This window comes from Sebastes fasciatus, chromosome 21 (assembly GCF_043250625.1).
Source record: "Sebastes fasciatus isolate fSebFas1 chromosome 21, fSebFas1.pri, whole genome shotgun sequence".
NCBI classification, from domain to species: Eukaryota; Metazoa; Chordata; class Actinopteri; order Perciformes; family Sebastidae; genus Sebastes; species Sebastes fasciatus.
In genome coordinates, this window is record NC_133815.1 from 9,519,606 (window position 1) to 9,536,960 (window position 17,355).

Consider the following 17,355-nt stretch of genomic DNA (forward strand, 5'->3'; position numbering starts at 1 on the left):
AGGAGAGAAGGATGCCCCCTCCCGTGTCAAAGAAGCCCCTGAAGGGCCACCACCCTCCCCTGGCTAGGGACCGCTCGCTGGAGAGCTCCGAGCGCCAGCGCATGGAGGCTCGCAAGCGCCTGCTAGCTGCCAAACGTGCCGCGTCGGCTCGGCAGAGCTCCGCCACCGAGAGCGCAGACAGTATCGAGATCTATATCCCCGAGGCTCAGACCAGACTATGAGACCCACACATGCATGTACACATGCCCGATACACTGTCCCATACACTCTATAGCACTGAATGGTAACGTTAGGGTGCTAACATAACATCATCACATCTTTTACAGACTTCCCAGATCACTGTGGGGGTCAGTCACAATGGATGAAGAACAAGAAATGTACATTTACAGCATTTATTTATATATTTATTTATCACCCCCTCCCCCCTTCCTCCCTCATTTCCTCCTCCCAGCTGTGATGTAGCAGTCCCTCCTCTTCTTGTACCTCCCTCACTGTCAGAGAAGTATCTTATGAATCCCTTTTTTTAAGTGGCCTAATATTACAAAGTAAGCCAGGTGTAGCACAGCAGTGATGCTTCACGTTATTATTTTTCAGGTGCCGAAAATAAACCGGGAGGGAGCATGCATGTTCACGGGGAGTGTGTGTGTCTGTGTATATTATACAGCAGACACACACAATGAGTAGAGAGGCGAAGTCCCGCCCCTTCTGGTGGACCACCGTGGGACCTTATTTCGGAAACAATATGAACGGTAGTCAACAGCGAGAGACAAATATTTTTATGATCCCGTTTGAATTGCGCCATGAATCACACATATGATGTTTATCAATTTAAAACTTAATTTGTTGTAAAACTGTTGAAGTATAAGACTGTGAAAATACGTATTACCCGCCTAACTACCCACCCAAAAGTCACGTACTGATGTCTCTCTCTCTGAAGAGTAAGTGTTTCTTACTGGGATGTAGGATACTCACAACGTGTGTGGTCGTTCGTTCTCGTCCCGGCTTATAAAAAGACCAGGAGTCACTAGATGAAACACATCAGGTCAGATAATGTTACATTTGTGCGTGGAACATAGCTAGTTAGCTAGCTACCTAGTGTTGGTGAAGAGGGATGTAGTTCACTGAGCGGTTTCACCCAAAACTAAATGATACTACGACAAACTGTGATGTTCTTAACTTGCAAAATTATGTTTTAAATTGACAAACATCATATGTGTGATTCATGGCGCAATTCAAACGGGATCAAAACAAATATTTGTCTCTTGCCGTTGACATGTTTTTTCCAAAATAAGGTCCCATGGTGGTCCACCGAAAGGGGAGGGACTTCACCTCTCTATGGAGAGACCAGACCTGACCTATTGACTCATATTCTAGATTTATTATTTTATTTTATTTTTATATTTGTATAAAACCCCATGATAAAACCATGAGCTCTGAAGTTTTGGATTTGTATAAGGATATAGTGAAAAGACCAGACAAGGGAACCATAGTGTCAGTTAGCGACACAATTCACCCTCTGTCTGAAAATGGGTCTTTCCAGCAGCATTAAGAAAGGTCAAGAGGTCACATTTTGCTCCTCCAGGTGAGGCAAAGTGAGCCGGGAGCAGGTTTTGTGCTTCTGAAAAATTCACTGAAAGAAACACTGTTTGCCACAAAACCTAAGCTGTGCGTGTGTGAGGGAGAGAGAGAAAGAGCGTGTGGTACGATTCAGACCTTCATTTTCAAAAGTGCTTCCTATTTTTCTAGGTCTAATGGGGCCTAGCTGTAATTGAGGATTAAGGTAGCAGTATCAACAAACTGTAAACAAACCACCCATCTCGTCTCATTTTAAACTGAGCAGGACACGTTTGTATAAAGAACATCCAGTATAATGACATGACATGCATGCTGACACAAGCTAACTGATCTTTTTTGTCTTTTTTAATCCTTTCTCATGTTGCGTTCGGTGTTACAAACAGTGCTAAAATACTGATATTTGGTACAATACTGGTAGTTGTACTATATTTTATTATGTCATTTTTAGACGAGAGGTTTATTGACAGTATCGAGACTAAAGGACTGTAAAGGGACTATTTTCTCCTCACTGTGTGCGCACTATCTCTGCCTCCAAATGAAGCAATTATTTGAAGTCATACAAAAAAAAAGATCCAATTTGTAATATTTTGTATTCATGTTTAAGTTATTGATTAGGAGAACAATGACTGTTTATTGACATTGTGATTATTATTATGCACTGAGGCCCTTATACTGTGTTTATTTTTTATTTATGTTGATTCTTTAGCATGACAGGCACCTTTTTTTGTCTTTTCTGTTTCAGTGATCAGCCTTAATTTCTAATATGATAGTTGAGCACAACAGCAGTCTCAGGGGAAGAAGTGTGTGTGTGTGTGTGTGTGTGTGAGAGTGTGAATGACTTCATGTGACTATATGTGACCCATGGCTTTGTCTCTTACTGTATATATATAACCCCAGTCACCAGGATAGGCCATGATCTTAAATAAGGGAATAGTATCCACGCCATCTATTGAGCATCTCGGCCCTAATTATTACTTTAAGGTGTTTCTGTCAGCTGCTTGAATGTGGAGACAATCCTCAGCCAGTTTACCATCATATAATTGTTTTGATAACGGAATAGCAGGACGTTGGTGTGTAGTCCGATTCTCTGTCTTGATCTGACAAAGTTTTGTGCCATTGGATAACTATAGGTCAGGATATATTCCTGCTATTTGTCCCTATTAAACCTGAAGTTTTTCATTGAGAGACGTTAGTGAAGGAACTGATGAAGTAACCGTACAGTATGAGTTGTATTTCCTTTAGCTGGTCGATGTGAAGTTTAGAGAGGAAGCATAAACAGTACAATAGTTCAAACTTAAAGGGTAACTTTGGTACTTTTCAACTTGGACCCTATTTTCTCATGTTTTTGTGACTAATGAGGACAACAATTTCTGAAACTGGTCCAGTATTGAGGGAGAACGCTGTAAACGGGCTGTAATGTTTTTATTTGGGGCAACCTGGTCAATGTACGTCCACTAAAAGTGCTTGTTTCTGCAACTGACAGGCTCAGATTGTTATTATAAGTGTCTGACAACATTACAGAAAGAACCCTACAGAGAAATAATATGTTGTTCTTACCTTTCGCTTTCTGTTTGTTATTGTGTCATGTGACTTGTTGCCGGAAGAGACAAAGGTGGAAACGTTGGTGAGAGTTGGAAAGAGGAGTGTCGGGAAGAGTTTGTTGTGTTGCAGTACAGAGAGCGTAGTTTAGTGGTATCTAAAAGATTTTCAATGTCATGGCCGAATATTTCGATGATTTCAATAATGTGGATGCCACGCACAGTTTCAGAACGAGACTTCTCTAGGGCAAGACGCAATAAAATGCCCCTGTATTGCAACACATTAAAAAAAAGACGTTTCAATCATTCCTGTCCACCTCGTGCATGTCAAGACTGGAGGGTGACAGATGTGTTTTTTACTCTACAGATATGCTCTCATTTTTAATCTGTGCAGCAGCTGTCTGCACAGCTCCATCTCAGCTGTGTCTCACATAACTGCACTATGAACTGAAGCGTTTATTTATGCTTCAAGTCTATTTCTTTTTTGACAATACGTGTGTAAACGTGAGGTTGATGCCCAATAAAAAAGTAATATATTTATCCACATTTTGCAACATTCAAATGAAATCAAAGTGATGTGACATCCAGCTCGCTACAGTTACATAGTGAACCGAAACTATTTTAACACTTCTCAACTGGTGGGCTGGCCCCTCGCCGGGCGCATCGTCCAGTGCGCCGCAACAGACTCTAGGTATGCTTGGAAAGGCCGGACCCTGAGTTTTACAGCACCCTTCACCACTACCCGGGGGTCGTGGAGTTCTTGCTGCGCAGTGCGCCCTCTCTCCCTGTGGGGAGGGACGGGATTCTGCGGGCGATGTTGGCACACCGTCTCGTTTACCATGCTTATGCTGTGTGGCTTTTTACCATCAGCATTCATAACCATACAACCTATATGATTAAATTGTTTACTAGAGCACCCAAGTCCTTCATAGATCTAGCCTCGTAATTTTGCTCTCAAAGTGCACCAGATTGATGCATTTAACTTTACAATCTTAAACATTTTCTTCCGGTGGAGCATGACCCCTGGAAACCTCCTAGAGGGTCTGAGGTCCACCCACCACAGTCTCTCAAAATCCTGTGGGGAAAACACTGCATTAGCTTACGTCATCCAAAGCTCGCCGTAAAATGACGGTGCCAGGTTGCCCCAAGCGAAGCTCATTTAGCGGCTACAGCGCCCTTCTCAATACTGGATCAATTTCATAAATGGCTGTCCCCATTAGTCACTTAGACACAGAAACATGAGAAAATAGGGTCCAGGTTGAAAAATACCGGAGTTACCCTTTAATGCCATTTTATGTAGATGAAGCTCATTTTAGTATTTTTTTTACTTCAAAACTTGTATTTGAACTGTCTGTCAAACGATTGACTTCTAATTTATACTTATTATATTAACATATCAATATAAAGCTCCTGGTATAGCAGGGAGTTAGAAACCAGAATGTTGGATAAAGCTCAAAAAGACCCTCCAGCAGATCTGAAGCTTGTGATGTAGTTATATTCAGAGATTCAATTAAACATTTGTACATAAATGAATGTTTCCCTATGTAAATGTAAACCCAATCAAATAACATATTAAGCAGATATACATTTTTGTAATTAATGTTATTACACTGTTGATGTTATGGCACGTGTATGAGCTCTTATCAGCATTAAAAAATTATATCATTGCCATCATTTTGTCGCATTCATTTCTTGCCCTTGTCTCCACATGTGTTTCCAATTGGAATATAATTAAACAGATTACAAGGCCAGCATGGTGTGTGTGCTTTTAGGGCATTCCCCTTCCGCAGGGGCGGGTCCCCATAATTAGACAGCACTTTCTGGCCTTGGCTGAGCCCCGACGCTCCTGTACATGCAGCTTCTGGTGATTCGTCATTCATGCATCAGTCATGCTGAGAGGAGGCATGCTGACCTCGGTGGCCAGAGTTCAGGAAAGGGGGTTGCGGAAATGGGTGTCGCCTTTGTATAAAGTCTGGCCCAGGGTCAGCCTACCTTTCAGATGGCCCACCATGGTGGGCTACAACTGCCCACTGTGTGCCTGGAGGTCTGTTTAAACCCTTATTAGTGATTACATCCAGCCTTCACCACAAGAGCTGTCACTTCTGACAGGAAACATCTGAGAAAAAGTGGAAAACTCCACATTTGTTGATGACATATGGTGCAATGTTCCAGCCGCGGACTAGCCAATAAAAATAACCGCTTATTATAGCTTTGCTGATTAGTGAAGATGTTCTGATTGTTCAAAAACAAACAAAACAACCTCAAACGTTTCTATTCCCTTTCAAGAGAAGAAGATGTCATAAATGAAAGAGGGTGTCTGTCTCCGCAAATATAGACAACAAATCCTATTGAGGCCGATGGAGAAGCTTTAGCGGGACCAGAAGGGAACAGCTGTCCTCCCAGCCTTGATCGAGCCAGCGTACTCGGTCGTAAGCTGACTTACATTGACTCTATTGAGATGCAGGCCCACATAAAGCCCCGCTGGCAAGAAACTGTTGACGTCTGCCGTTCGCTCGTGTTAATTTATGCAGGATTATGCTAATTGGCAGGAGCTGTTGTAAACCTCTCACACACAGGAATGTGTCTGATGGTAGCCTGTGGAAAGACATGAATGCTATACTATTCGTGTCCTCTGGCTCTCCTTTATATTTACAGAACATCCTGACTCAACACGCATCCTACAGGGATGAATCTCCATAAAGTTCAGCACAAGAATACAGCCTGTATGAATCCACAAGAGGCGGGAAACACCAAAATTATAAACTCTGAGATGTAGAAAAACAAAACTTTATTTGAATCCCATGTGACCCCTATTTGCCACAAAACATTGCACAGTATGAAAAGAAATCACATCATTGGGCATCATGTCACATTAACTATACACATGGTCCTATTATACATGACTTTTTTTTTGGTGATTTCAAAAAAACGCTGTCTTTGTCAGGTTGTAAAAACAGCATCTGTAGTGTTGAATTTTCCAGTCCACTGGCCGTCGCTTTCGCTGAGTGATGAAGGGATGAAGGCTCCGACTAAGAACCTGCTACATTGGTCATCTGAAATATCCCTCGGTGGGAAAAGAACGAGTAAAAAAACAAAACAAAAGCATAGGTTTTTTTCTTTTAAAATAGCTAAAAGTAAAGTTACAAAATCAAAACTATACTCATGAAAACACATAACATTTACTACAGTAGTGAATAAGTTTGTCGTAGATGCTGAAAGTATGTTTAAGACACTGAGATGACCTTCCTCTGCCTTTAGTGTGCAAACAAACGAGGCAGACCAATCCTGAACTGATCTCTGAAATGTATGACAGTAAACGTGTGTGGACGCGACCCGGTCCGGTCTGTGAAGGAGAGGGCTGATTCTAACTCTAAAAATGATATACAGTATAATGGAAAGACATAAGACAGGCAGCATTTCTCCGATAACATTTTTGGTCCCTGTGTGCAAATAAGATACACATGTAGATACATACGCATGTATGTGAAATGAATAAACAACGTACAGCCAAGGCACCTCGATACAGTTTCTCAATAAAAAAACGTCCTCATCAATTTGATTGGTATACCAAAAATAGAAATGATCAGGCTTTCGTGTGGGTTTGATCTCTGTTTTGCGTGCAGACAAGTCACTGAACTCAGAGGATAGTCGAGACACAAAGTTTCTTCTTCTTCTGTCACTTTTAGGAGACCAGCTGCTTGGCTTGCAGCTCCATCTCCGCGGCCCGTTTGAGGGCCACGTCCACCAGGAGCTGGAAGCCGCTGAAGTCTTGTGTGAGGTCTGGAGGGGTGGGGGGAGGGGTGTTGAAGAGCCCGCTGCGGGGGCTCAGGTTGCCCTCCATGCTGAGGATGGTGGTGGTGGCGGTGGCGTTGGCGGTGGGGAGCGGCCCTTCATCCTGGCACCTGAGCAGCGCCTGCATCTGCGCGGCCTGCAACAGCTCGGCCGCAATGTCGCAGTTCATCCCCGGCGCAGACGGGTGGGAGGCTGTCGGGCTGGGCTGCATCGCCGTGGTGACAGTGGTGTGACAGATGACAGAAGGGCGAGTAGGCACGAGCCCCGGGGAGGGGGACAAGGAGGTCGGAGAGGGTAGGGAGGGGGACGCCGCCTTCCTCAGGACGCCGGGTTCGAAGCTGGAGGGGTGGAGGACGCGCTTGTCGTAGCTCTCCTCCGTACCGGCTGTGCTGCTGTGCTTCGGGGACTGGGAGCTGTCGGAGAAGCTGTCGCCTGCTTTGCTACCTTTTCTGGATATGGTGAACTGGTTCGGGTCTTTGCCGTCTTTCCTCAGCATCTCTGGGAGAAGTCGCCGCCGTGCGTTAATGAACCAGTTGCACACCTGGAGAAGACGACAACAAAAAGGAAGCCATGCTGTGAGAAAAGCAGCATTACTCACTCATGTTCTGCCATGCAATTTAAAAAGAAAATCTGCTGGTACACTTATCACCCAGGTGCAGATTGCACCTGTGTTTTCAAATCAAAATAAAGGCTAAACACCACCAGAGGCTGTATATTTCACACCATGAGCATATTCTGCATCATTTCAGCACCAAAACCAGAACAAAGTATGAGAAGATAAACATTAACTTTCAACAAAAAACTCTAGTTTATGTTTGTAAAATGGTCTTCAATAAAAAAGTAATCTCCTTTGTGATAGCAGTAATCACGGCCATCTCTCCTCTTTTTCTCCTCAGGCTAGTCGTAACTGGCTCAGCAGCTCTAACCATGTAAATGACTCTGCATTGTTCCCAGACAGCTGGGATGGAAAGGGGCTGGAGGGAGGGAAATTCCTGTCCCAGTGCCTCCGCCAAGCCCACAGCAGCAGCTCACAGGGAGTGAGTTTACTCACGTTGTCTCAGACTTTTAATGTTGCAACATCAAGCTGCTTTGGATGACCTTCAGTTCACAGTTTATGTGTCATGTTTTGTTTGCCATCTAGGCAGGAAATGATTCAGTCAGTGCATCCTTTTACTGTTTACTAGTGGTCGTTGTGCGTACCTGTAGTGTGGAAAGCTGAGTCTGCTTGGACAGGAGGGCTTTCTCCTGCTCAGAGGGGTACGCGTTGTAACGGTGCTCGTACAGCCAGTCCCTGAGGATCTGAACGGACTCCTTGGGCAGATTCCCCCGCCGTTTCCTCTTCCCGTTGCTCCCCGAGCTGGACGACAGATCCAGGGGGGCGTCCACGCTGTCCTCGTCATCCGTCTCGCTCCCCGACAGCATCATCAAACCTGTAGCAAAGCGAGGAGAGAAAAAAAGAAAGAGAGAGCGTGTGAGACAAAAGAATATCCTCTTTATGTCAGCCACCCCTGTTGTCAGCCGACATTCACCAAACACAAGCTGTCTGGGAGGCAGCTGATGTGTCAGAAGCAAGCTGTCAAGTTCAGCCATGTGATTCATATAAGGAGCAAGGGAGGGTGTGAGGAGGAGGAGGAGGGAGCGAGGGATGAAGGGGGGACGTCACGTCACAAAGGCTGGTCTGATGCTGTGTCAGTTATAAAACCTGCCTCAACAAATACAAGCCAGGTCTATTGCACAGACTGAGCACACACCTTGCATGCTCGGATAAGTAGAGTACACTGGGGCTGACCACAAGAACAATCCCAGTATGAAAAGGGAGATTTGGTTTTTAGAAGAAAGGCGGCAGTGTTTTTTAGCAGAGATTACAGAGCTGCTTTCTTATTTAATTTGGCTTTTAAAGCACGTCTAATCAAAGTCAATCATGATCAAACAGGATTCAGGCCTTTGAGTGGGGGGGAAATAAACCTGATTAGTGTTTTTTTAGTGTAGTGTTCAACATATGTTAAGTTCACATGGGATAAATATAAAAAAAACACTTTTTTTTTACTCATATATGATGTTTAGATCACTATTTACACATGATAACAACAGCTTCCTATGCAGGCAGACCAGACTCCATTAAGGAAATGCAGAATTAAGACTCAGAGGCTTTATAATCCACCACCATATGCAGTCTGCTCTGAGGCAAACTAGTGGGAAAGGAGCAAGAAAGTTCCCAAGTCTGAACGGCCAACAGGATGAGGTAATTACGTAGGCTGAGAGAGAGAGAGAGAGAGAGAGGAAGGGGGAGGGGAGACCTGTTGCAAATCAGCGTCTCCAGACTAAACAAAAGAAACCAGGGCTGCGTGCTTCTTTGTATGTAATTCAAAAGTTTCTACACGCAAAACAGTGAGTTCAACATCAACATAACTCCTTCTGAAACATCACAGTTTAACAGGAAGGGTAGAAAATAGGTTTTAAAGGCGTTAAGACGCTGGTTTGGCGAGTTTAAAACAACTTGTAAGAGGTTTTCTATTGTGTGTGTGTGTGTGTGCGAGCTGCACCACGAGGTCCCTGAATGTAACAAGGCAACTTCCCACAATGAGGTCAGGATGAACATTAGCACACTTTTTGGATTTAAATACATTTTAAAAAGGTGTTTTTTTGGCAGTAGTGGATCCATAAAAAGATGCTACATATTGATTTTTTTAAAGCGTGTAAAAGAAATGTAACTCTTGCACTTAACAATAGTAGCCAAACTTTAACTTTTAGAATTTTTTTTTTTTTTTCAAACTTCGACACAAATGTAGTAAATTAGTTTTCATACTAAAAAAAACAAGCTTATTTAATTCAGTTTTCCTTCTTATGTGAGGCTCTAAAGTTCCACAGCGACAAGGAAAACAACACATGGCAGAAAACATGGTGTGTTATTGTGTCAACACATTGAATAAAACATATCTATAAAGAAATTAGCTATATGGACTTCTGACATCGCGCCAGCACATGGCACAAAAAAGCCCCCTGTCATGTCTGGAGAGGAAACAATAGACTGCATGGTTTGCATATGAGGGGAAATCGCAATGTTAATCGTTTAGTGTGCTGCTTATCGTTATCTAAACTCATTTTGACTTTATTTATGTCAAACCTTACCTTTTTTCGTCTTCATATCCGTGCGTAAAATGCCCACTTTTTCTCCCTCGTCAAAGCGCAGCAGAGAGAAATAGTCTTTGTGTTATTAGTGCAGTTCCTCCAGATATCCCCAGCAGCGTGTATATCCGAAAATCCTTATTCATCCAAACGCCGTTTTAAAACCAGTTTGTTTTTCTTCTTGTCCTGACGTTAAGGGGGTTACCTGAGATCTCTGTCTGCGTCCCTTCTGCTCAAAGCCCTTTTTCTCATTGACTGTGTGTTTGATCCTGAAACTGGGTGACAGCTATCTTTGACAGCTGCGTGACTCAACGCAGAGAGATCCTCCCACCAAGGGGCAGAGAGGAAAAAAAAGCTCTGACATCAGCATGGCTTGTTCCACTGACATGGATACAGTCTCTCTCTATAAAGCTATTACTGCTGCAGACACACAAAAAAAACACAAAGAAAAATCACCAACACCTTGTGTATTAAATTATGAGCTGTAGAGAGGCGTTGGTTTAGTCAGAATGACAACAACAACAACAACAACAACAGGCTGCTGGTTGGAGGATGTAGAAGGAGCACTGCGGAACCTCGTGGTAACATCTCACTAAAATAACAACACCGATGAGAAATCACAACATTATTGGTGCAAGGTGTGCATTTTTTTTGCACATTGTGAATTGTGGTGTGTCTACGAGTTATTCGGCAATAACTTTTAGTGGCTTTGTGGTTTTATTTCCTTTGATATCACTTTAATTTTGCACAATATGGTGCAGAATTAAGTGCACAACAGGATGGAGAGCACTGCGGAACCTCGTGGTAACATCTCACTAAAATAACAACATTGATGAAAAATCACAACATTATTGCTATACACTGTACATTTTTTTTGCACAATCTGACTTGTGGTGTGTCTATGAGTTATTCGGCAATATTTTTAGTGACTTTGTGGTTTTATTTCCTTTGAAATCACTTCAATTTTGCACAACACCGTGCAGAATTAAGTGGCGTTTAATTGCTTTAATGTGTGAGCTTAAAATCCATATCTATTAGGAGACCCATATTATGTTTTGTAATACCAGCTGTGTTTATACTAATGCACTTTTCCCTCCTTTTCCCTCCAATGTTGTCACTGTTGTTGTATCCCTGAAGGCACTGAATCACGTTTTTCCTGTGTTATGGTGTCATTTCCTTTACAAAAAAAATATTATCTAAAAGATTGTCGCTCTTATTTCAGAGAACATTAGTTAAAACAGTATAATATATATTGGTGTAATAGGGGGAGATGTTTTTTTAGCCATCCGGCTGTATTTTAGTGCACCAGTTCAGGTTACTAAAGACAACAACAGTATAACAGCGAAGGAAACGATCAATGCGCCCATTTGTATGCGGTGCACAACCTTGCGACAGCTGCTGTAGCATCGCCTCTTTTGCATGCATTTGTTCCAGACAGGCGTTCATTTTCTCTCCAGTGTGTAGATAAATGTCGCCTCCGTGTGTGTGTTTGTGGTGCTGCACTTGAACGCAACATCGCTTAACAAATATAAGGTGCTCTGACTCCCTCTGGTGGTGACTGTAGGATACTGCTATGTGCGACTCAACAGGACGTTTGGTACAAAGTAGAGCTAGTTTGAAAAAACAAAATACTAATAAGCATATAGGGAATTATTTTTCACAGCATTAGGGAAAATTACTCCACAAGGGAAATTGTGTGGAGCTCCCATTTCTCTAATATTAATTTTATTTTATTTTATTTTATTTTATTTATTTTATTTATTTTAATTTTATTTAATGTATTTGATAGGGACAGAGCACGATAATGCACATCAGTATAAAATACAGGATGTAAACATGCAGGAATTAGCAAGAATGCTAATTTTCATCCTCGATCCCTAGACAGGTAACAATATTCATTTGGAAACAACATGGCTTATACTTTATAAATTTGTACAAAACTGTACACAGGCCTAATATTTATCCTACTAACACATTTGTCTCAACATTTGTGGTTCTCGAATAATAAATGTGAATGTTATAAAAATGAAGAAGAACCAACCAAACATATATTTTATGAATGTTGGCACACATTAGGATTCTGGAAGAGAATTGAAGACTATTTTGACACTCAAACTAATCATTCAATTAAATTGGAAGCAAAGGATGTAATATTATACTCTGAAAATAAAAAGCAGAACATTTGGCAGACTGTCAATTTATTAATTTTATTGGGGAAATTTCACATCTATAAACCTGAATTCTCGAGGTCTCGCCAATCATTTTAACTCTTCAAGATTGAATTTAGAAAGTGAGTCTATCCAAATAATAAACAATAAGCAATGTGTATTTAATTTGCTACAGGCTTTTTTTTTGAGAAATGTGATTTATTGCCTACCTTCTATGTTAAGCTCTTATTTATATAAATTTTATTACTGTCTTTTTTCATTTCTCTCTTTTTTTAATTATATAATTGTTATCTTTTAGAGCTTCTTATAATGACATGCCTGTTTTGATATCCATATCTCAGCATGATGCCTCTGTTTTGTCATATTGTCACACATTGTAAGTGACAATTTCTACAATAAAAGAAATGTGAAAAAACAATATTTTGGAGAAATAAACTGGAGAAATAATAAATCTTTGGTAAATTGTATAATTGTCATCACCATAATGCCCATGTTATAATATTTCATATGTTTGACAAAATTATTAGAAATTCAAATAGCCAGCCCACCATAGGCAGACTTATTTAATCATGTATATTAGTTCATGATTTTTAAGTTTACATTACAGCTGCGGTTGTAACTGACTCCACTGAGGTAATATCTATATTAAGCACCAAACACAATCGGTGTGACTTTGTTTCAACCGGACATGAAACTGTCAATGTGTTAAAAATAGAGGCATGAGCAGCCACCTGTAACTCAATATCAGCCAGTTCCGATATTATATACTGTGTAAGACACCCTACAATCTTATTATTATTATTAGTAATAATAATAATAATAATAATAATAATAATAATGATAATGGTTATAATCATCCACTGTAAAAAACAAAAAAATGAAAATGCTAAATAATTTTAGCATTTATTAATAGTAGGCCTACATTTTTCATTATAATATTTGGCAGGCCTCTTGAAATAGGCCTACTGGTAGTAAATGATTTATTTCATAATTTAAAAAAAAATAAATAACTGAAATTAAACACAAGCAGTTTGAGTCTGTTTCAACCGGACAAGCTGAAACAGTCAATGTGTTAAAAATAGAGACATGAGCAGGTCAACCTCCTGTTGGCACCTGTAAGTCAATATCAGCCATCTGAATAATAATAATAATTATAATAATAATTAGCATAATCATCCACTAAGGACATGTTTTATTTGTCAGGCCTCTTGAAATACTGGTAGTAAATGATTTATTTCACTTTCACAAAAAATTTAAATAGTGACTGAAATTCAATAAGTTCAATTAAACTTTTTTCTCTCGATGCTGTGAGCTTTAGTTTGGTTATTTTTTAAAAGTGTAATAATAATAAATATTATTATTATTAGAACAATAATAATTATTTTATTATTTACACTACTCTATACAGGATAAATGGGTCAAGGAGAAAGAAGTGTTTTATTATTTTCTTATATATATATATATATATATATATAGAAAAAAAGAACATTTGCCTAGTGTCATACACACTATCACTCAGATTATTGGCCTGTGACACATGAAATGCTTTACATCATTGGAGTGGTCAAACACTGACGCACTGCTTCAGTCTCAACTTGTAAAAGTTGAGAGCTGCGTCGAGCCGCATACCAACAGCATGAATGATACCGGATATTAGGCTGTGGTGCCTTCAAAATAAAGTTGGCACTTAATTCCAGCAGCAGTCATCTATGTTGCCTTTTATTTATGAGCCTACATCGTCGTTTTGCTATTAGTTATATTATGTATTTATATATATGTATGTATGTATGTATATATATATATATATATGTATGTATGTATGTATGTATGTATATATATATAGAGAGTTTATATCGGTTTATTATTTCTTCGTAATATTACGACTTTTTCCACGTGATATGACTTCTCGTAATATTACGACTTTTTTCTTGTAAACTTACAACTTTATTCTCGTAAAGTTACGACTTTATTCTCGTAATATCACAACTTTTTTTCTCGTTAACTTCTGACTTTTTTCTCGTAATATTATGACTTTTTTCTCGTCATATTATGACTTTATTCTCGTAATATTACAACTTTTTTCTCGCAATATTATGACTTTATTCTCGTAATATTACAACTTTTTTCTTGTAAACTTACAACTTTTTTCTCGTAAACATGACTTTATTCTCGTAAATTTATGACTTTATTCTCGTAATATTACAACTTTTTTCTCGTAAACTTCTGACTTTTTTCTCGTAATATGACTTTTTTTCTCGTAAACTTCTGACTTTTTTCTCATCATATGACTTTTTTCTCGCAATATTACGACTTTTTTCTTGTAAACTTACAACTTTTTTCTCATAAACTTATGACTTTATTCTCGTAAAGTTACGACTTTATTCTCGTAATATTACGACTTTTTTTCTCGTTAACTTATGATTTTTTTCTCATTATATTATGACTCCATTCTGGAAATATCAGATGTTTTTTCCCCTCAATGTGGCCCTAATATTCCGTAGTACATTTGCTCTTTGGCCCTCACTGCATTAGACTTATATACTATATACGTAGACTATAAACTGTGTTACCTTCATCACAATGCTCAAATGTTTTGCGGCTCCAGACAGATTTTGTTTTATTTTATTTGTCTTTTGGTAGTAAAGGTTGCTGAACCATGGCATAGCCTCAATGCAATGTTTTATTTTGAAAGCATTTAAAGGGAAGCCTTATGGGTGTCATTGTGTCTGACTTGACACTGTTATAAAGCAGAGTGTCCTGTTACAGTTTGAAGGCTAAAATTAGGGAGGCACCCTAACGGCAAATGACGCAAGAAGGCTAAAGCGTCCCGTCTACTCGTCTCTCTGTGTGTCAATGGTATCAGGACTCAGGACCATGGAAACCTTCCCTACAACTTCACTGTTGTTGATGACATGCAGGGTATTTTTAGTCGTTGTTGTCATCTCTCCAGTAACAGCAGCCAGGCGTTCAGTATAAAGGCTCTCCTTCAAAATGCAGCTGTACAACAGTGTGCTGACACACTACCCGAGGTCGTCTCGCAAAGTTACAATAACTTTATTGAGTGGATCTGAGCGTTCCTCTGGTGCGCCTAAAGCAGGATTTACGCACCAACAACCACCAGGCGCAACTCCTCCAGCGACCAACGGGGATCCGGTGAGAGAGGCTGCTCCTTCTTCCGCAAACATGCCTGCCTTTTCGTGTTACGAAGCTACATCCAGGAGGCCAGTTTACTTCACATCCACTGCTGAGATATTAATCCGCAGGCCTGATGGAGTGGAGAGGTCTGTGCCTGTCCATATCATGAGGAAGGACAAGACTACACCTCCATCTCCTGAGGATGTGGAAAGTATCCTCTGTGATGATGTGATTGTGGACTTGATAGATCAGCTAAGAAATGGCACAGATGAGCTGTTTTCTGACTGCCCACAGCTTGTTGGAAATCACCTTTTCAACAGTAACAACAGCAACAAGAGGGTGGTTGGATATTCAAGTGAGGATGATGCAGTTTCCCCTCTCAGAAGCAATGGATGGGACTCATTGCATGATGGGAAGCCGGTTCCTTCCAGAGCAGATCAGCCTGAAGTAGACCTCACAAAGGAGGATTTTAGTGGCACATCTGCTCCAGCGTCAGATGAGAGAAGGGCCTTTGAGCTCAGCGTCCTGCAGGAGTCCCCCCAACAGAGGTGCCAAGAGAGAGAAGAGGTCAACAATAAGGTCACCCGCTACCTGGCTGAGGTAGAGAAACAGAACAAGTACCTCCAGGAGAGGCACAAATACAGGTACCACATCATTCCAGATGGCAACTGTCTGTACAGAGCTGTGTGCAAAGCCACGTACGGGGACCAGGCAAGACATGGGGAGCTGAGGGAGCAGACGGTGCACCACATCGCCGACCACCTGGAGGAGTTCAACCCCATCATCGAAGGGGACGTGGGAGAGTTCCTGATCAACGCGGCCCAGGATGGTGCCTGGGCCGGGTACCCGGAGCTTCTCGCCATGAGCCAGATGCTGAACGTCAACATCCACCTGACGACAGGGGGGAGCCTGGAGAGCCCCACCGTGTCCACCATGGTGCACTATCTCGGGGACGAGGACGCCTCCAAAGCGGCAATGTGGCTGAGTTGGCTGAGCAACGGCCACTACGACGTCCTCCTGGACAAGTGTCTCCCCAACCCGGAGTACGAGGACTGGTGCAGACACTCACAGATGCAGAGGAAGCGAGACGAGGAGCTGGCAAAGTCCATGGCTGCCTCTTTATCCAAAATGTACATTGAGCAAAATGGATCTGCGTGAAAAGAGCTACTGAAACAAGTAGACCACTGATGGTTTCTATACATGCTTGAAATTGTTTTTTTTATAAGATTTATATCATGAGAGAAAGGAAGTGCAGTGCACATACTTTGGGTTTTTCTATATGCCAAATTAGTGGCAGTGGTTTGTGAAAGTGTTTGAAAGTGTTTTGATAGTTTGGGTTATGTTGACATGATTGTTACTGTACATGGAAGTGCTTTTGAGTATTTATTTGCCTTTTATTGGCAGACCTGATGTTTTTCTATAATGTCTGTGCTTTGTAGGCCAATTACAAAGAAACTTGCCATCTGTCGCTAGAGCTACTGTTTAATAGCTGTACTCTCTTTTGCACAAATCAGACAAGTCCAGAGAGTTTGTGTCTGTCTGTGAGAACAGTTATTTTTTTCTATTATTCCAGTTCTTTTAAGGCTTTTGACAGAATATTTCAAAATAAAGTTTTGAAGAAAACCTGATTTGCAGTGATTTAATGTTTTATTTTCATGCTTCATTATCTGTTTCTTCTGCACATTTTCCACAGAAATTATCATCCAGTATAGTATTAGGTGCAGCATTGTGAGTTCCTGTAAAGGGATCCATCTATTAAATAGCATCTAGACATGGTAGATGAAGTGATAGGTGCAGTTGGTCATCCTCGACCCCGGTTGTCCCTAAAGTGAAAAGTGATGTTTGGTATTTCTGACATGCAGTGACTCAGGAGTCTGCGGCCTCTAATTCAGGTCAGGCTGCAGGACTCAGTGTGTTAAGTGACTGTTGTCTCTGTACACAGATCACAAGGGACATGTCCCGTGTCAAATAAGGAAGTTGAAAGCTGTAGATTGCACTGTCACCGCACTGTAATCTGTGGA

The 17,355-nt window shown here is 41.0% G+C and overlaps 3 protein-coding genes across 5 annotated transcripts in view; 2 read left to right on the top strand and 1 right to left on the bottom strand.

Moving 5' to 3' along the window:
- Positions 1–4,782, top strand: part of dlgap1b (discs, large (Drosophila) homolog-associated protein 1b) — a 260,605-nt gene extending 255,823 nt beyond the window's left edge. For all 3 annotated transcript variants that reach the window (XM_074621743.1, XM_074621745.1, XM_074621744.1), the window contains exon 15: positions 3–4,782. In XM_074621743.1, the coding sequence (XP_074477844.1) occupies positions 3–221 (219 nt within the window). In that variant the 3' untranslated portion in view covers positions 222–4,782. The remainder of the gene's footprint in view (positions 1–2) is intronic.
- A 1,102-nt stretch (positions 4,783–5,884) lies between these two features.
- tgif1 (TGFB-induced factor homeobox 1) lies at positions 5,885–10,285 on the bottom strand. Its single transcript, XM_074621683.1, has 3 exons — positions 10,035–10,285; positions 8,106–8,335; positions 5,885–7,446 (listed from the first exon to the last, which is right to left on the bottom strand). Exons 1-3 carry the CDS (start codon positions 10,048–10,050, stop codon positions 6,796–6,798), a joined length of 897 nt encoding a protein of 298 aa, XP_074477784.1. The 5' UTR covers positions 10,051–10,285; the 3' UTR covers positions 5,885–6,795.
- A 4,674-nt stretch (positions 10,286–14,959) lies between these two features.
- On the top strand, positions 14,960–16,963 carry otud1 (OTU deubiquitinase 1). The gene has a single exon (XM_074621768.1). It carries the CDS (start codon positions 15,191–15,193, stop codon positions 16,490–16,492), a length of 1,302 nt encoding a protein of 433 aa, XP_074477869.1. The 5' UTR covers positions 14,960–15,190; the 3' UTR covers positions 16,493–16,963.
- The last annotated feature ends 392 nt before the right edge of the window (positions 16,964–17,355 follow it).

Bases quoted from the DNA above. Each gene is read 5' to 3' on its own strand.
- tgif1 (XM_074621683.1), bottom strand. The intron at 7,447-8,105 runs GTACGCACAACG...CGTCTTCTCCAG, and splicing joins CTCAGCTTTCCACACTACAG to GTGTGCAACTGGTTCATTAA.
- otud1 (XM_074621768.1), top strand. From the start codon at position 15,191: ATGCAGCTGTACAACAGTGTGCTGACACACTACCCGAGGTCGTCTCGC.